Below are 20293 nucleotides of genomic sequence, written 5' to 3' on the forward strand. Positions count from 1 at the left end.
TATGAGAATTTGTGAATTGTGCATATTATGTAATTAGTTTTTATTAAATATTATTTGTGTTTAATTTTAAATAAAAATATTTAAAATAATTTCTGATAGCACGATGTATAATGAATGGACACGATTCACAAATCTCTGAAATTCTCACAAAAAAAAATCCGGTTAGGATTCAGATTTGTATTCAAGGGCTGAGACTTCACGGGATACGTACGGTTGTATCCGTTATATTTTTACAACAGCATTTTGATTTTTTACCGCGCATTCCATACTCACATCCGGCAAACGACACCGTTTAGTTTCGATTTTTCTCGTCAATGAACGTTTTATCTATGTTTTTTTTTTTTGTTCAATCATAGTTTGCTTGGGGTTGGGAAAAACTCCAGCAATGCCCCAAAATTATCACATTTTCTTCTAGTTTTCACGCTTGAATGGACATAAGTAATCCACATCTTTAAACGAAAACTTGACAAATTTAACGGAATGAGACCAATTGGCACTCTTTAAAAGATTAGAGTAATCATAATCAAATCCAAAGCCTAGAAAGGAAATCGAAAAAAGTTACTAAGCTCCGAGATCATTACTAAAAAGTAAAAAATTTCCCTCAAATTTGAAATTATTTCAAGCAATACTTGTTCTTCACCGTGTATAACTCAGATATTACAAGGGGCATAGACAAAACAGAACAACTCAATGAACTGTATGGACACCATGGTAATTCCATCCGGCGAGAGTAACTCGGGGCGTGACACCGGGAGGGACCTCAAAAGAGATCTTGATGGGCATAGCCTCACCTGGCACCAGTGAAAAATAATTGTCCGAGTAATGAACGGGAAGAATTCTTGTGTCCTCTCCTTCCTTATGGTTCTTCTTCACTCCATGAACAGAAAAATGAAGGAAGAAAGCAACGCCAATGTTGGGGCCATTGATTTCAGCAACTTTCAAATCATCAGTCTCCTTTGTGAAACGTCTGGATATTTTCTGAAGCCAACTAACTTCGTTCTTTGTACCTACTCCATCCTGTACACAATCCACCGAGGCTGTATCAAAATCGCCGTCACCTTGTTTAGTAGTGAAATTGTTTTGATAGGTTAAAGTCTTGGCATCTGGTTTCTTCGATGTGTTCTGGACACGCATATGCATTTCGTAGGTGGTTCCTTTGATGAAAACTGTGGACGTAAACTTGAGTGGCACTGTTTTCTTCCTGTAGGGTTCTAACAGCTTGTAATCCCCACCCGACAGATGCAACCAGTAAAAGTTCCTGGAAATAATCCTGTAGTCTGACTTGTGATACAGTTTGAGAAGAAGAAAGTAAACTGGCTTCGGGTTTTTAGATTTTGGATATTTCATCTCAGCAATTGGCACTGTTCTTTTTGGGGGCACTGACACCTTTTCGTGAACTTTGTAGTATGGGCATGTTCCTTCTAGATCCCACACTGAGGCTTCTACAGCGACGTCAGATAGTTCCTCTAATGTAGTGTTGACAACCTGTTCAAGGGAAGAGAAAATGATCAGCAAATCGCAACGACTCAAACCACGTCTAGAGGGTTAACTCCATCGATAGCCAATTTACCTCTATAAGATATGTATCTAAGTTAAGTTGGACGTGGATTGGCTCCGCAGCACAGCGACAGCCATAGAAACCTGCTGTTTGGTCTAGAAGATGATCGTAAAATTGACCTCTAAGACCTGTCCATGGATTCTGTGTTTTCCAAATCAAAACACCGGTGTATTTAGTCCACATTCGGGAAGTCCAACCCTCCAGTAGAGCTCTATACTGAATGTAGTTCACAAGTTGAGCCTGTGATGGTTTATAAATTAGGTCAATCAATCAAAACAGAAATGGATCCAACGTGCACCCCAAATACTCAAAAGATTTGTTTACCTTCAAGCAAAAATCATCAAGATCCTTTGGTTGCGACCCGTAAAGTAAAATCTGATCATGAACCTTGCCTGGTTTTGAGTAAGGGATATACTTATGGTATTCCCATATGGGGTTTGGAACTTCTTCGTAATATTCAGAAACCTTCTTAAACAAAGGAATCTGCCATCCTTCAGGAGGCATTGTGGCTCTGATGGTAGCTGAAACCGGCATGCCTACAGAACCAACTTCAGGATTGAACCCGTATTTGTAATAGTCATCTTTAAAGAAGTCTTCGGGATTTTGAATTTCGTAAGGACCATCGGTGAAGTCCCCCTTTCCATTTGCAAACCCATCCCACATGGATCCTTGGATGTAAACACGCGTACCATCAAGATATTGGCTTGGATCCCTCAACACTGGGGACAAATCTTCAGTGGACTTGCCACTTTCATTTACCGATTTCTCAAAATGCGGATGGAGCCTGAGGTCATTTTTCAAAGCCGTGTTGATGTCATCTGGTGGAACTTGCTCATTTCCGCCCACCCAAAGGGCAAGACTAGGATGGTTCCTGAGAAGCTTGACAGTATCTCTTGCACATAGCAAGAAAAGATCATGGTCCAGCGGACCATCTGGATTCGATACAGGGATACCTCGTCCATCGACATCTCCTGTAATCCAAAATTCTTGCCAGACCTACAAAAAAAAGTTTAAAGTCCAAAGCAGAGCAGTACATATTAGATTCACCCGAGATTTCCATGTCCTGTGAAACCTACCAAACATGCACTTGAAAGCAAGAACAGGCACAACTTACCAACAAGCCATAAATGTCACAGTAATGATAAAAGTCCGGCCTCTCAGCCAGCCCACCACCCCAACAACGGATCATGTTAAAATTCATATCTGCATGGAACTTGATGTCAGTCTTGTAACGCTTCTTTGAAAGCCGGAGGAGGCCATCTGACAATATCCAATTACCGCCACGAATAAAAATAGGCTGACCATTGACCTTAAACAACCTGAATAGGATAATGTACAGGTTACACTACATACCAAAAACAGAGCACGCATGAATAATAAATCTATATAAAACATTGTGTATTTATATCATACCTTCCTCCTGTGACAGTATCGATGTGGCTCTGAATTTTACGAAAACCAAATAATTGGCCCCACAAATCAGACTCTCCATATCCCTTTACATCAACAGTAATAGATACTTTGTACAAGGATTGCCTTCCCATTCCATTTGGCCACCATAGATTAGGTTTATAGAAAAAGAGCTGCAAATTTAACATTTAGTAATGAACACAAGTATCGGAAGCTAAGCCCAATAAATAGAACCGATTGAATATAAAGATAAACAGAAGGTAATTGTTTCTTTTAGCATAATAAAAATGGATAGTATGTTCTGTCACGAACCTCGGGAAAAGTATAGTGCACTCGGGATCCAGCAGGGATTGACAAATGTTGGGTCTGAACGTGCTCTAGTAAACAAAAATTTCCTTCAAGTTCTGTTGTTACTTGGATATTCAGTGAACACTCCGCAGACTGGGTGCTCTTATTTTCCAACTCAGTAGTAGTATGCAAATATACCCTCTTGTAATTGTCGAAGAACGTTGAAACCAAGTGAGGGTCAATTATTTTTACTGGCTGCATGAAATGGGACCGACTTCATTAAGTTATTTCCTAACAAGATTCAATACATGGAAAATTCAATGACAGGAAATGAATCATTAAGACTAAAACTCACCCCTGTTATGGAAATCGACACCTCATCCCATATGCCGGTGTTTCTATCCCTGTATCAATATACAAGTGAATCAGATTGCAAAACCTTTTTAAAAAGATAAGATCTGTATAACAGTAATCTGCACAGGCAGAGTAACAAATGGAACCGAGAAGAAACTTTCTAGATCAATTTGCATTAGAATATAAACCAGAGAATGCATGTATATTATTGCTTTTTATCATCACGAAATTTTGATGCAGAGCATTGATTCTTCCTGCTCAACAACAATAGATAGTTTCTTGTCTCAGTTTATTGGCATGTTGTTGAAAAATCTTCTTGACATAAGAATAGAAAATGCTGACACTGTTTCTCGCATCCCATTTTAGGAAGAAGATGAAAAGCATACACTCCCAAATCTCAATAGGAAAACGTAATCACCTTATAGGACATATCCAATCCCAACCCTCCACATACTGCGTTGCTACATCTTTCCCGATCTGAAATGAAATTCTAATATTAACACTATAATAATCTCAGTTTGCACAAGCCATACATTTCATAATTAAATTATAAGTAGAAGGTTAATCTTTGAGAAAAAAATGTTGAAGAATGTCATCAATAGGTTTATGGATATAGAGATGTACCTCATGATCACCGCCTTGCCCACCCTCAGGAGGAATACTCCCCGGATTATCCGGAGGGTAAACAAGAACGGCAAGCAAGTTTTCACCATCAGGATGCACTACATCAGTGACATCAAGAGAATGCCTTCGGAACATCCCTTTTGGCAGGACTGTTTTGTGCCCATTTAAATATACATCCGCAGAATAGTTGATTGCACGGAAATTCAGATCAAGGTGCTGAGTACCTGACTGGAAAATCGAGAATAATCTTATAAATCTTTCCGAAAGGAAACGACACGTCGGAAATAATTTCCAGTCAACCACAAAGTCCATTTCATCATTTAAAAGAATAATGTACCAGTTTACAACGAAAAGTTGTAAAGAACCAGAACGTGTAGTACTCCCTCCCGGAATCAGCAATGTCTATGATTGACTCGTTCTCTAACCCGTAGAACGGGTCTGGCACAACTTTGTTCTTCACCAGGGTTGCCAAAACACTGCCAAACTAAACCAACATTAGCATTGAGCTCCAAATTCTAGACTTTCATCAATTGGTCATCCAATAACAGTAAATGTGGGAATAGGATTCTCTCCGGATCTTCTTTGTGGGGATCCAGATGATCAAACAATCGAATCTGTTGATTGTACATTGTGCAGTTAGAAATTATTTTGAATTTTGAATTTAAAATTGAATATAAATAATAGTTAACCAAAACTGACTGCACGATGTACGGAAAATTCCAAGATCCCCACAAAGAGGATTCGGAGAGGATCCTCATCCAATTTAAACGAATAACATAAATCAACCAATTCCAAAAATTTGAAAAATGTCGCACAACAATTTCAACCAATTTTACCATTACAATTTTCCCCACATATCTATGTCAAGCAAAACAATTCGACAACTTTAAGGATCGAAATTAACTGTGAACCCACCAGGCCACAAACACAAGATTAAGGCTCGAAACTTTAATCAAATTAAACCACATTTACTTAGTTAATCACACTGAAACGTCAAATGTGAGAGAGAGAGAGAGAGAGAGAAATTACGTTCCGGGAACAACGGCCTCCATCCAAGGGGATGTGCCAATTGAGGGTGGGTGGGTGGTGGTGAGCTGAATCCCACTGAGACTGACCTCCGTTGACCTCGCCGCGAGCCACCCGGAGTCCAGCTTCGTCTTCCCAATCGCCGCCATTAAAACCCTAGCAAACTCAATTAAGCTCTCTCTCACTCCTCAGAGTCTTTCTTTCTCACTCCTGATCAGGGTGTCTGTGCGTGTGGGAGTCGGTGAGCGTGGGACAAAGATGGGGCAGTTTTGGGATCATCCACCATCCTCAATTATTAGGATCATCTTTGAGTCGCCGAGTTGGATTTTAATGGCTGAGATTTCTATGCGATGCAGATGTCTGTTACAATAATTTCACAACTACTTTTTGATTTTACCGCGCTCTACAGTCTCGAGCGCACGACGTCGTTTCGATGTTTTGTGGAAAATTTTCATTTATCGTATGAAATTGGTAGCCTATAGATTTAAGTTTTCCTGCCCATTTCATACGCATGATATTTTCTTTTTCCCGTAGCTTCTTTTCATCATGAGGAGTTGAATTTAGGGAGACATTAAGGGCATGACAGATTACAGGCCATGCGAATCATTCAGCCTTTATTTACCTCCAAATTCACTTAAAAAATAGTGTTTTCTGCACACGTTTTTTATCTTTTGCACTCCTTTTTAGTTATTGTAATCAGGAAAATTATGAATGTGATACGTGAATTTTTGGGTGAAAATGATAAAATTATCCTCGAAGCACATCGGAACACTCACGCGCATGTAATAGACAATAACGGCTCAATCAAGAAATAGTCAAAGATGATCAAAATTGTATTTATTCAAATCTCTTTCATCACTCCTCATCAAATCCTTATTCAAATGGTAACTCCCAATTTTTCTATTTAATTTAGGATTAATTGTCATGTTAATTGCAAAACATTATTTCACATAATATCTTACAATTATTCACACAAATTCACCATATATGGCTGGCCACTATTTGCCAAATAGGGTCGGTCACTCCCTTATAAATAGCCATATTCTCCCACTAAAAAACGAACCATTTGCTACCCACAAACTTCTATACACATTCTTTTCAGAATTCTAACTTTGGCATCGAAGATTCTTCGGCCAAAGCACCCCCCCCCAAAATTCATCGTGTGGCCTTAATCTTAGATGTTATTATTTTGCAGGTGCATTTTCATCAAATGAGAAGACAACAGAAATTTGTATCCACAATTATGACTCCAAATTCTTATTTAAATTGTTTAATTTAATAATTACGAAAAACATTTGTGCAAGAGGTGATAAAAAAAATAAAAAAATAAAATAAAAAGAGAGTGCAGAAGCATTCCATCATGAGTGGTAAATTATACTACTAACTAAACAGTCTCATGGTTAGCTTCAATCTTCCGCCAAAACCCTACATTGTCCAATAATTTCAGATTCAAATGCATCTCCGCTTTGGGACAGCTTGGTATTCAACAAATTTAAGGAAAAGCTTGGAGGATGCGTTCGTTTTGGTACCGTTTGGTACGTGGGACGGTACGGAACAGAATGGGACAAGGTGTTCCATCCCACGTTTGGTGCGCCTAAAACTGGTGGAACGAGCTGTTTCACGGGACGAGTTTTGGGTGAATTTTCGTTCCACCTCACCCCCCTGGAACGACTCGTTCCACATCCGTGGAACACAAAATTATAACCTCTCCGTCTCCTTCTTCTTCCTCCTTGTTTTCATCCAAGGGCATCTTTGCTCTCGCTCCGTTCCGTTCCGTCCTGTCCCGTCCCGTCCCGTTTCATTTCATCCTGTCCCGTCTGCATACCAAACGATACCTTTATGCATCCGATGCTTCACCCTTGTCCCCTGATGTCATGGACTTCCTTAGGGTGTATGTTTGCTATCTTACCGCATACAATTTAACACAATTTAACACAGTTATCATATCCTGAGCTTCATCACTGAATAACCAGGCTTGACTTTTTAAAGATTAAGGTCCTTTAGCTTCTTAAAAAATATACTGGTGTTACTATATAATTTTATGAATCACACGCGTCAAAATTCATCCATGAATTTCCGTAGCTAGTTACGAAAAAAAAAAAAAAAGCTTTCTTTCTTTACAGAAATAAAACTGGTAGATGTCAAATGAACTACATCTCCGAGGACAAGCCCCATCCTCGTGGTGAAATCCGTGTCAGGGGTCCCATCGTTTTCCAAGGCTACTACAAAGACGAGGTGCAGACGTACTTAACGAAGGTAGATTCTTTGCCCTTCTATTTAGGTATATTTTTCATCCTTTTTTATTTTATGTGATCATGATTAAGTTACGTCAACATTTTATATTTATTGTTTTATAAAGATAATAAGACAAAAAATAATAAGAAAATAAAATATTAACGTAACTTAACCGTGACCGCATAAATAGAAAGAGATGAAAATAACATCTAGGAAGGCAGACAATCTGCCTCTGTACTTAACTTGCATCTGTTATGATTATGGATTATGCCATTATGGTAGTTAGTAGATACAAAGTTTAGTACTATTTAGTCTACCCGACTGTCCACTTTGAACGGACAGGGAAGAGGTGATTGACGTCGATGGCTGGCTGCATACTGGAGATATTGGTTTGTGGTTGCCCAGAGGCCGGTTTAAGATCATCGATCGGTGAGAGGATCTTACTAACGATTACATTTTATATTTTTACAGATGCAATTTTAGTTGGTATAGAGACTGAACTTCTTAAAAGGTATAGGGTTTAGGATAACTAATTAAGTAGACTAAACTGAACAATTAAGGTTCTATAGCCCGACACTAATATTACGATTAAGTAATATTACTTTTTATTTTTAAGTAATTTGACTCTTATGTGAATCACGAGTTTGATAACAATTTATTGTGGTTGACCAATTGTGTGGTTTAACTAAAATCGTTCATATAATTTCGTCAACTGTTGTCGTGGTATGGAACCTTCGTAGAATTGACTTTGATGTATGAACAACCCTCAGGCTACATGAATGACGAGTTCGATAACAATTTATTGTGATTGACCAATTATGTGGTTTAACCAAAATAGTTCATCCACTTTCCTCAGATGTTGTCGTGGTATGGAACCTTCAAATAATAGACTCCGGTGTATGAACAACCCCCCAATCTTACAATATTGTTAATATAATGTATGTATGTAGACCCTTTAAGGGAAATGATTCTTATTTTTTTCAAAAAAAGGAATTAGTTATGGGACCCCCTCCACAACGAACTTCAACGATCCTTGAAAAAATTCAATTCAATATGAAATAATTTGCCTATTTAATTATTACGATGAAATTTTAATGTTTCTTAGATAACAAAGTATTCGTCAATTTCTTTTTACTCAATTAGATGTCATAAATATTTCTGATTTGGCTAATTTTTTGCAAGAATGATCTATGGGGTACAACTTGAAAAATAGACAGTTCGGATCTTTAAAGTTCAATGTGGTGTGGGCCCCACAACTAATCCCCATTTTTATAAAAAAATAGAGATCCCTTCCCTGGCTTCTTGTATGTATGTATGTGTGTGTGTGTGTGTACACATACATTGTGTGTGGGTGTGTGTGTGTGTGTGTGTGTGTGTGAGTGAGTGTGTGTGTGTAATATTTGGCGTTAGGTAGCTTTCATGATTGACTCCGAGGTACAGACAACCCCCAATCTTACAATATCGTTAGTATAACGTGTATGTGTATATATACTCTATGAACTAATCTTGCATCGTCAGTTCAAAGATCGGACATCTTCCTCCTCCTCCTCCTCCTCTAGTTTGCTTCTCATTTTCTTTTCTTTTATTGATACTAGTTATATATAGTGCTTCCATCAATCTTTATTTTAGTCAGTTGGTCGAGGCAGTGCACATATACATCATGGCAGCTTCAAGTTCAAGACAAGAAATTGAAACCTTGGCAAAGATGGAAAGGGGTGCTGCTTATGATCATGCACACAATGTGGAAGATATCGAGATGGCGAACCATGCATGAGCACTACATGGAAGATATCAAGACGGCGAACACTGCAGAGCAATGGAACCAGGAGGAGGGGCAGAAGGAGGAGGAGATTATTGACAAATGCATGGATCCTGAAGTATACAAGCATCTGTTGGAGAGTTGACTTTTGTAATTAGTTACGTTACCTATTTGAGTCCTTGTAATCAAATTGTAATTAGGTTATTTGATGTTTCTTTCCTTGTAAAACACTCTTGTACATTATATATTTTCCTCCTTGGTGAGAAAAATAATATCAAAAAATTAAGCCCCAAAGATAAGCTCTAATTAGCATGGTATCAGAGTAGAGATCTTAGGATTTCTACTCTGCCCGTTCCCTTAAGCAAACTCGGCCCTCCCATGGAGAACCAACCACCACTCCACGGTGAAAACAACCTCATCCTAACCGATCCTACCCTTATACTAAACACTACTACCCTAACCGACCCTACCATGAATCCTCCTCCAATTTCGAGTTCTTCCAACATGCCTCCGGAGTCCTCAAGTAACTGTGGTTATGCTTTTAATATGAATAATGATGATACTCATTCTGGTTATATCATTGACTCCGGTGCCACATACCATATAACCTATAACCCTACTGATTTAGCTTGTTATACTATTCCACTTCGATGAAATATTACTAATGCTAATGGTGTCATCTCACCGGTAACTGGCGCTGGCATTGTACACCTCACGCTTACCCTCTCTTTGCCGCATACACTACTTGTACCTTCACTAAAGCATAAATTGAGATCTCCTGGCCAAGCTACTGAGCAATTGAACTGTTGTGTACTATTGTATCCGAAGTTTTGTCTTATTCAGGATATTTTTATGAAAGAGATAATTGGTCGTGGTACTAAGAGGGGGGATCTTTATTTTGTGGACGATGTCAGTACAGGACGGGTCAATCTCGCCCAAGGAGCCGTTGATCACAAGCGATGTCAGTTATGGTTATGGTATCACCGTTTAGGTCATCCGTCTTTCAGTTATTTACAGCATATATTTTTGGATTTATTTGTTGGTTGTTCGATTTCAGACTTTAAATGTGACACTTGTGTACTTGCCAAGAATCACCATGTTTCTTATCCGTTGAATTCTAATAAAAGTGTTATTCTTTTTGGTCTTGTTCATTCGGATGTTTGGGGACCATCTCTAACTACTACTTCATTTGGTATTAGGTGGTTTGTAACTTTCACAGATGATTGCACACGGATGACATGGTTATACATTCTTAAGCATAAAAGTGATGTGTTTTTGGCGTTTAAGACATTCCACACCATGGTTCAGACACAATATTCTACTACAATCCGGATTTTGGGTTCTGATAATGGTAGTGAATATGTTAATAATGATTTTACACATTATTTAACTAATCACGAAATCCTCCACGAGACTACTTGTCCTTAGACTCCTCAACAGAATGGGGTGGCTGAGCGCAAAAATCGCCATTATTAGAAACGGCTCGATCGCTATTGATTGGGGCGAATGTTCCCCGCTCCTCTTAGGATGTTGTTCTTCAGACTGCCACTTACCTTATCAACCATATGCCATACAAAACTTTTTTACACCTTTGCAAGTTCTTGCTACATTTGTGCCTCTACTGTCCGTTTTAGTGCCCCCATCGCAAGTTTTTGGATGTGTTGCCTTTGTTCATCTACATAAAAATCAACGGACAAAACTTGACCTATGTGTTATCCGTTGCGTTTTTATGGGGTATGGACTACATCAGAAAGGGTACCGTTGCTACCACCCTCCTTCACATCGGATGTATACTACTATGGATGTTACTTTTTCAGAGTCTGAGATGTATTACTCGGCTTCTTCCAACCCTCATCTTCAGGGGGGAGACATTGCATGACGAGCAGGTTTGGACTATGGCTGCTAGCACTGATATTTCGTTGCCACTATTAGCCGAGCCTGCAGTGGCTACACTGCCAACCCAGCCAATAGAAGCAACATCGCTACCCACAGAACCAGCGGTAGGCACAGCAGTGCCGTCCTCACCCATGGCACCAGTGCTGCTACTTGCCAATCTTGAAACTTCTACTGATACTACTCCCCCTCGTCTCAAAATATAGTACCACCAGATGATCATACTCCTGAGAATATTCCTAAGGTAAGATATATTATCCCTGTTGATGTATCCAATGTTCCGAATTACCAATTACCTTTCAGGCACAACCGGGGAAAGCCACCCAATCAATATTCACCGGAAACAATGAAAGACTCTAAGTATCCCATTGCCAACTATGTGTCATCACATAAATTATCAAAACCCGGCAAAGCTTTTGTACAACAAATATCCAATGATAGCACACCAAGTTCATTGAATGAGGCATTATCTGATGATCGATGGACCAAGGCAATGGAGGAAGAAATGGATGCATTTCAAAAAAATCAAACATGGGATTTAGTTCCGCTACCCCGAGGAAAGAAAAGAGTGGAATGTCGATGGGTGTACACCATCAAGTACAAAATTGATGGGTCGATTGAACGATAGAAAGCATGATTGGTGGCCAAGGGATACACTCAGACGTATGGTGTTGATTATACAAAAACATTTGCTCCGGTAGCAAAGATTAATACGGTAAGAGTGTTACTTTCGTTGGCGGCTAACTTGGATTGGCCATTACAACAATTTGATGTGAAAAATGAAGTCTTACATGGTAATCTTAAAGAAGAAGTGTATATGAATATTCCACCTGGTTATGCATCGGTTTCACAACCCGAAATGATGTGTAAGTTGAATACGACATATTTTGAGACGAGGGGGGAGTAGTATCAGTAGTATCAGTATGGATTGAAACAATCACCTCGAGCATGGTTTGGTAGGTTCCAGACGGCTATGAGAAAGTATGGGTTCAGGTGGAGCAATTCCGATCATACACTTTTCTTGAAATGTCGAATAGGGAAATTGACGGCACTTATTATTTATGTGGACGATATGATTGTTATGGGTGATGACAAAGAGGAAATCTCAAGGCTCAAAGATTACCTAGCAACCGAGTTCAAGATGAAAGATCTTGGTGGTTTGAAATATTTCTTGGGTATAGAAGTAGCTCGATCTAAACAGGGCATATTTCTATCTCAAATAAAATATGTTCTACACTTATTATCTGAAACATGAATGCTTGATTGTAAACCGGTTAACACCCCTATAGTCCAAAATCACCATCTTGCCGTGCACCCTGATCAAGTTCCCACTAACAGAGATCGTTATCAAAGGTTAGTTGGGAGGTTAATTTATTTATCTCACACTAGACCTGATATTGCATACGCTGTAAGTATTGTTAGTCAATTTATGCATTCCCTGAGTGAGGCACATATGGGTGCGGTTGAACGCATCATACGATACCTGAAGTCCTCACCGGGTAGAGGCATCATGTTTTCCAATAATGATCATTACCAAATAGAGGGTTATACCGATGCAGATTGGGCAGGCAACGTTATTAATTGTCGGTCCACATCTAGATACTTTACATTTGTGGGGGAAAACTTAGTGACTTGGTGGAGTGAGAAACAGAAAGTGATTGCTTTATCAAGTGCAGAGGCGGAATACAAAGGTATGGCAAAAAGAGTATGTGAATTATTATGGCTTCGGAGGTTACTCGCAGAACTCGGGTGTCTTTCGAATTCAGCCTCGAATTTATTTTGTGATAATAAAGCAGCCATCGATATCTCACACAACCCAATTCAGCATGATCACACAAAACATGTAGAAGCTGACGGACACTTCATTAAGGAGAAGTTGGATGGGAATATTATTCAATTCCCGTTTGTAAAGTCAGAGGATCAATTAGCGAACATCTTAACTAAAACTGTTGCGAGTCAAACGTTCTACATCTCTCTTGTCAAGTTGGGCATGAACGACATTTATGCACCAACTTGAGGGGGAGTGTTGGAGAGTTGACTTTTTCTAATTAGTTAAGTTACCTATTTGAGTCCTTGTAATCAGATTGTAATTATGTTATTTGATGTTTCTTTCCTTGTAAAACACTCTTGTACATTATATATTTTCCTCCTTGGTGAAAAGAATAATATTAGAAAATTAAGCCCCAAAGATAAGCTCTAATTAGCGCAAATCTTAGTGATCCAAACTATACAAAATCATAGAGCTCAGTGTAGAAATGTTCAAAAGGATGAGCCACCTTGGAGTTACATGATTCACTTGGCTAAAACCTTTCGAAAGCGCCGAAACAGACAGAAAGTATGATTGGGGTAAGGTTCGGAATCTAACCAGATGGGTTTTGAGAGGATGAGATCCGTGAGGCGGATTGAAGCCGAAGCTTGGTTCATGTGGTCTGGTTTTTCTCAAGTCGATGATGCAATGAAAGGGAAAGTTTGCAGGTGAGGAAAGGATAACAATGAAAGTAAATGGAAAACGAAGGGATTTTTCATCCCTTTAGAGCAGTTCCATCGGGGAACTGATAGGCCAACATCCAGCCAAAAAACCAGCCCGGCACCCTGGCTATCCACTCCAGCCCAGCATTTTGACCGGCACCCAGCCTAAATTAGTCTCAAGGCCAACCCAAAATCGACAGAGGCGTGGGCCGACTTGTATGACACCAGCGTGGCGTCGGAGGCAAGGGTGGAACCGGAACTGAAGGCATGAGCTGCTAGAATCTCACCTATGGCGTCGTCGTTGTCGTCATCCCTGTCCTCGATCCTGAACCAACCGCACTGCGCTCTACATCTCAAGCTTTAGAGGCCGTGCCGCGTCACTCAGGTTCCTCAATTGGGGACCGGAGAAGTCAAATTTCCAATGCTACCACCACTGCCAAAAGCTGCTGCCTCAGCCACAAAGGAAGAGTCTTGGCTGCAGTATCTCCATAAACTTCTCGAATTCCAACGCCAATGCTTTTCTCTTCGGCTAGTACGGTGGCCCCAACCTCCGCCACTTCATCGCTCAAGCTGCTTTCGACAGTGTTGAAGCCCAGCCACAGTGAGTCCATAGTTCATGCCCATACATGGTGTCTTTCAATGTTTTTGTTAATTTTTTAGGAATTTATGCAATGATTCGAATTGGGTTGTCTTAGAAAGGCTTAAAGTAATGATCTTTGATGTACAATCTGCAAAGAGGATGGTGGCGGTGATGATGATGAAGGTGGCGGGGGGTTGGCATGCTCTGGTCTACTTCATTGGAGGAGCATTTTTTGGGAGTTCAGAAAGTTAAAAATTAAAAATCAAATTATTAATTTTTATTATTTTATAATAAGAATTAATAATATTTTACTAAAATTGACTAGGCTATTAGTTTTAGGAATGAAGATGCATTTGGTCTATTACTGTTTATTAGGGTCTATCACTATTCACTGAATGGATAAATGTGCTGAGTGCTGGCGCATTTGTGTTAGAAGTGGAACTGCTCTTACTGATGTGACAGCACCACGCGCATTTCTCTCGTTGCAGGACCCCCGCCAACTACCAGCTACGGATACATTCGTAAATTCACTGTTCAACATACAAATTCAAGCAGGTGTGAACAGAAAAATTAAATCATAATGACTAGATTCCACATGTAATTGTATTACTTTATTAGAGCTGGTGGCTGACCTAAGAAAATAAAACAAAATAATGACTTCGATGTTCGATCATGAAGTATGAACATCTTACTGACTGTACGACCTGATCTTTCATCATCAGTTCGGAGACGGACATCTTCCTCCTCCTCTAGTTTGCTTCGCAATTTCTTCTTTTCTTGGTACGAGTTATATATAGTGTTTCCATCAATCTTTATTTTGGCCAGTTGGTCGAGGTAACGCGCATATACACCGTGGCTGCTTCAAGTTCAAGACAAGATATTGAAACCTTGGCAAAGATGGAAGAGGGTGCTGCTCATGATCATGAGCACAGCGTGGAAGATATCGAGATGGTGAACACTGCAGAGCAATGGAATTGGGAGGAGGAGGAGGAGGAGAATATTGACAAATGCATGGATCCTGAAATACGCGAGCATGCAGCAATTGTCAATGATCCGAACTGTACAAGTCCAAGGCTCAGGTTTGAAATGTTCGAACACAGAAGCACCCTTGGGAATTACATTATTCACTTGGCTTCAAGTGTGGGCGATCTGGAGAGTGTCAAACTGACAGCCGAGCTACATCCGTCACAAGTCCTGAAACAAAACAATGAAGGAAACCTTCCACTTCATTTAGCAGCATCCGCGGGACATCTATCTACGGTCTGCTTTCTGGTGGAAATTTCCCAAATTATCAATTATAATCCACTGGCTGTGAAGAATACGAGAGGGAGCACCGCGTTGCACGTTGCTGTGGAAAATCACCAACAAGAGGTGGCTAAGTTCTTGATTAATAATGACGAATCGAGGTTTTCTCCAAATATGTATGGCAAGACTCCCTTGTCCATGGCCGCTGAAGCTGGGAATGTTGAGCTTTTTAAACATATGATATTTGGCAGACCTAGTTGGTTGCCCCTTGACAATTTTCCTGAGGAACGATGGGAAGGGAACTCAGTTCTGCGCGCTGCCATTCTAGGAAGGAACAGAGGTAATTTCTGTGTACCACAAGTTTTGTTTGACCTTTTTTTGTTGAAATTATAAGGGAGCTCAGTTCGTCAGTGTTGTATTATGTCCGAGTTCAAAGTGACTCGCCCCAGGTTAATAAGGAACATAGTTAATTTCTGACGAACATCCATTCTTTCTGTGTTTCACTTTTATATGTAAGTGATGTTAAACACACAATGTTATGGTTCAACACTTCTATTAGAGGTTGTGTTTAGCAGGTATGTCAGCTTTGAGTGTCGAAATAGCATTGTTGTTTCCGTTTCTTCACACAACTATTCGTAAAATTCTTGTAGAAATCATAAACATAGTCCTGCAATGCATTTCTTCATCTCTGGTCGGGGCAACGGATGAACAGGGGATGACTCCTCACACGCTTGGGGCATACATAGGTGACTTTGAAACTGTTAGAACCATGCTAGCAACTGACGGAGATTCAGCTGCCGCAAACAAAGAGGACAAAAATGGCTTCACTCCCATACATTTGGCTTCCAGAAAGGGCCACATCACGATTGTTGATTTGCTTCTCAAACATTGCCCACAGCCAAGGGACTTGCTTGACAAAAACAAATGGAATATTCTTCACACGGCAGTTTGGCATCGAAGAGACAACGTGGTCAAATATATTCTTGGCAGGTTCGAGTTTCAAGTGTTGATTAATCAAAAGGATAAATTTGGAAACACTCCTCTGCATTTAGCCGTATGGCAAGGGTACCCAAAGACTGTCAGCATTATAGCATCAAATAAGAGAGTTAACTTCAGCGTTAGGAACAGTGCAGGCAACTCAGCAATGGACATTGCACGAACGTCCTTGATGGGCGAAAAAACCTTGTTTCTTCGCCGGGTAAGTAATTTCTTCAACACATTTTATTTCCTGAACGAGTGCAGATTGAATTTTCTCAGTGTTCATAACAATTCCCTTAATTAACCGCAATTTCCTTCTCCTTGCAGCCTCTAACGGTCATGGCCTTGACATTAGCAAGTGCTTCGCGTTCTCCAGAGAAGAGTATTTCTTCCAAAGTAAAGCCAACGGAAGCTAATTATTTCAACGTCACCAAGCAAAGGAGAGCATTTCTTTCTGTTGTCCCCGAGGACGCTAGTAGCCATATACTGACTGTCAATAATCTCCTACTGGTGTCGACACTCGTAGCCACTGTAACCTTTACTGCTGGCTTCACGATCCCAGGTGGATATATGAGCTCTGGAAGGGACGAAGGCAAGTCAACTTTGGTTACAGATTGGCTATTCCAAACATTCTTGATATGCAACACCATAGCAATGTATAGCTCAATCACTGTTGCAATTGGTCTTTTGTGGGCACAGACGGGTGATATGAGTTACGCTTGTTCAAAAGTTGGACTACCAATTTTAGGCTTAGCTCTTTCGATGATGCTTGTGGCGTTCATGGCTGGTGTTGCTTTAGTAACAAGTAACCTTACTTGGCTTGCCATATTCGTTGTCATCACGGGTTTAATCTTCCTCGTCATTGTAATACTGTTGCTTGTTCCATTGATCATCCCGATTTCTACCAAGCATCGCATTACATGTTTCGTTTTACGTTGTGTCTTCCATATGTTACTGAACATACCCAAGTATGATGATGTTGACGATTGATTATGAAAGAAGATTGAACTGTGGATTCGAAATCAATGCTATGGAAAGTTACAAAGACAAAGCATGTTGAGTAGGGTGTGAGAAGTACGAAGGATCTTTGCGTGTCCTTCATGTATCTGTCTGTATTTTTCATAAATGAAACACGTAGGACGACTGTGGAATGCCAATAACAATCTCTTACTTAAATGTAATATTGTGCTGAATTAGTTTATGAGTGCTTGGAATACAAAAGTACGTTACTGAATTCAATTGAACAATTTAATAATTTTGATAAATATCACTGCCTCCGGAGCAAAGTATGTACAAGGTTATATATTTGATCGGCTTATCGTTGTGGCTAGCTACTATTCTTGTGTACAACATGGGAGAAGAGAGAGAGAGACTGATGGATAGAAATACGAATCACTGCTTCACAAGCGGCCTTGTGTTGTCCCAGCCCAAAGCCATTGACAAGCAGAACCCTCCACAAGAGAGGAGACCTGTGAAACCTTAAGGTTAGTTCTAATATCCAGACTGAATCTGGAACGACTTAATTATACAGCAAGACAAAAATAATTCTATACACGCACAGACGCGCAGCGGTTTCCTGATCTGTACTAACCAAGGTTCCAAAAGACTTTACGCGCTAGTCGGGTGGCGAGCTGAGGGCTAGGCGGATTTAAGTAAATCTATTATATTTCGTGTAAATAAATGTCTATTTATACTTAAAATATATATAATTTTATTATATACTACAAAATAGAATAACATATATATTAGAAAGTATTGGAACATAATGAAAACATTAGGAACATGCATATAATGTGTATCCATTTACGTATTCAACAAGTCTTTTACAATTTATTGAAAAAAATAAAATGCAAAGTGAAAGTTATCTAGGCGGTTTAGGCGAGTATCTCAACAGGTATAGGCATCATTTCTTAATTTTCAGACGTCTAGGCATTAATCGGGATGATGACCAACCGCCTTGCGCCTAGGCAAGGATTTTTAGAACAGTGGTACTAACTTTCTCCCAAACTTGTGAATGGTAATCATCAAGGCAATCAAACTCCGCAGCAGAAAGCAAAGAGAAGTCTGATCATTTTAGCCTGCATGGTAAAAACCGTATGAAAAGAAAAACCATAGAAACCAGCCATTTCGCCCCTTCTTTTAAGGACGAATAACTAAAAGTTGTAGGGGCGGTTCTAGCTCGGCATGTAGAAGTAAAACCATTCCAACACCAGAGCAATGCTAAAGGTAAAAGCCAATGTGAATAGGGTGATTGCTCTACGTCAAATTTGGTTTCTTAGTCTGAGGGAAACTAAAAGGTATTCCAGCAGTAATGCATTGGTTAACCACTCACTGAAAAAGGTCACACACATAACCAATTGAACTACTAGGTAACCAAAGCATACCAGAATCGGGACAAATGTGAGCTTTTCAAATCCCAGGTAGCCAATTCCTCCAAAACGATTTGGCGTGCCGACTTCTTTCACAACAAGGAGATTCTGTATGGGGATGAACATGTGAAATAGTATGGAATAACAATCATGCAGCTCCCACACCATGCCCAGTTCCTACCACAATTAAAGGCAACGTAAAAATAATTTAGCTCATCTCAGAAAGCAAAAAGTTTATGATAATTTGACAGAAATTCAAGAAAAAAACGGTGTTGAAAATCCAGTCCTATCTTCCAAAGGGAAGATCGAGCAAATGCATCTAACACAAAACTGGGCGTGTTTTCATGGAATGCTGCCTCATCAAGAGCTATATGACCCTGCAATTGCAAGCTTTATCAGAAAACTCAAAAGACAATCGGATCTCGAATGCAAAAAATTAGTCAGTACGAGGAGTAGAATACTCAAGTACATTAATTGTGTACCTGAAAAACTCGGGTAAGGCATTCTTTTTGTCGCGAGGTAGGTTCACCAAAATGTACGGTCCTAGTTATGTCAGTAGTAAGCTTGGGAAATAAGAGCATTGTTGTGCAGCGGAAACGGATTGACTGCGGTACTGTCGGTAAAGATGATATGGGAAAATTAAAGCAAAGAAAAACAGAGAAAATAACAAGAAGAAATTTAGAGTGGTTCGGCTATTTGTCCACGTCAACGGGAGGGGGATCTCAGTTTCACTACTCTTTTAACTCTCAACCTCATTTCCCAATAAAATCTCAAATACACCTTTGTTGGTTTTACTCATAAACCAGAGTACAAAACCAAACCACTCACTCACTCAAGTAAAACCTTATTTCTTGAAACAAACAAACCAAGAAAACTAGAGAAGCCAAAAATGCTTTGCTTTTGCTTTGATTCGAATATAATTTTGGGATCCTTGATACTTTGATGGAAAAAACCTATTTATAGGCTTTGAGAATAAATCACCATCACAATTTTTTCTTCCAACCGAGCATCATTTTGTGGTCTAACTTATGGTCTAATTTTCTCACTTAATACAATATTAAAATTGAAGTGTGCTTGTCTCGTCATTGCTCATAATGAGAAAAAATTTGTTTTGTTTAATCAATAATGACATTATTGAAAACCATCTGTCTAACAAACATGCATGTTTCTCTTTGGTAAGGAAGGTAAATACCGGGGCTCCGAACCGGAAGTCTTATTTCGGAGCTCCGGAGAAGGCTTGGCGGAGATGGAGAGGTGCAATTTCGGATGGTCAAGAGCGGGGCTTTTGGAGAATGTCAGTCTGTATGTGTATACACAGCGTAACGACATGCCGTTTCCTTCTCACCTAAGAGCTCCAACGAAAAAGCACGCACAAAAAGTCGGACCTCTGCGTTTTTTTTCTTCTCCCTCTCTCTTACTTTCTCACTTTACTTTCCAGTTCTACTCCGCAGATCAAAAACCAACCGAAATCCCAGTTCAATTCGAACTCCCCATTTCCCGAAAGC

General features: G+C 39.7%; 2 protein-coding genes across 2 annotated transcripts; one reads left to right on the forward strand and one right to left on the reverse strand.

Moving 5' to 3' along the window:
• Positions 1 to 581: 581 nt before the first annotated feature.
• Positions 582 to 5588, reverse strand: LOC103942899 (mannosylglycoprotein endo-beta-mannosidase). Its single transcript, XM_048568430.1, has 11 exons — positions 5264 to 5588; positions 4572 to 4710; positions 4235 to 4462; positions 4029 to 4087; positions 3612 to 3660; positions 3281 to 3511; positions 2972 to 3141; positions 2673 to 2877; positions 1883 to 2554; positions 1571 to 1798; positions 582 to 1485 (listed from the first exon to the last, which is right to left on the reverse strand). Exons 1-11 carry the CDS (start codon positions 5407 to 5409, stop codon positions 688 to 690), a joined length of 2925 nt encoding a protein of 974 aa, XP_048424387.1. The 5' UTR covers positions 5410 to 5588; the 3' UTR covers positions 582 to 687.
• Positions 5589 to 14591: 9003 nt separating this feature from the next.
• On the forward strand, positions 14592 to 17647 carry LOC125470006 (protein ACCELERATED CELL DEATH 6-like). The gene is made up of 4 exons (XM_048568327.1): positions 14592 to 14717; positions 14950 to 15781; positions 16092 to 16639; positions 16747 to 17647. The coding sequence occupies exons 1-4, from the start codon at positions 14592 to 14594 to the stop codon at positions 17407 to 17409; spliced, it is 2169 nt and encodes a 722-aa protein (XP_048424284.1). The 3' UTR covers positions 17410 to 17647.
• Positions 17648 to 20293: the final 2646 nt, after the last annotated feature.

Source organism: the organism of the source record quoted next, unplaced genomic scaffold (genome assembly GCF_019419815.1).
Source record: "Pyrus x bretschneideri cultivar Hongxiangsu unplaced genomic scaffold, Pyrus_bretschneideri_v1 Contig48, whole genome shotgun sequence".
Lineage (NCBI taxonomy): Eukaryota > Viridiplantae > Streptophyta > Magnoliopsida > Rosales > Rosaceae > Pyrus > Pyrus x bretschneideri.

Excerpts from the sequence above, each read along its gene's own strand:
- LOC103942899 (XM_048568430.1), bottom strand. The coding sequence starts at position 5,409 with ATGGCGGCGATTGGGAAGACGAAGCTGGACTCCGGGTGGCTCGCGGCG. Across the intron at positions 3,142-3,280 it reads TGCACTATACTTTTCCCGAG|CTCTTTTTCTATAAACCTAA; the intron begins GTTCGTGACAGA and ends TTAAATTTGCAG. Across the intron at positions 1,799-1,882 it reads TTGATGATTTTTGCTTGAAG|GCTCAACTTGTGAACTACAT; the intron begins GTAAACAAATCT and ends AAACCATCACAG.
- LOC125470006 (XM_048568327.1), top strand. The coding sequence starts at position 14,592 with ATGGATAAATGTGCTGAGTGCTGGCGCATTTGTGTTAGAAGTGGAACT. Across the intron at positions 14,718-14,949 it reads TACCAGCTACGGATACATTC|TTTGCTTCGCAATTTCTTCT; the intron begins GTAAATTCACTG and ends CTCCTCCTCTAG. Across the intron at positions 15,782-16,091 it reads CATTCTAGGAAGGAACAGAG|AAATCATAAACATAGTCCTG; the intron begins GTAATTTCTGTG and ends AAATTCTTGTAG.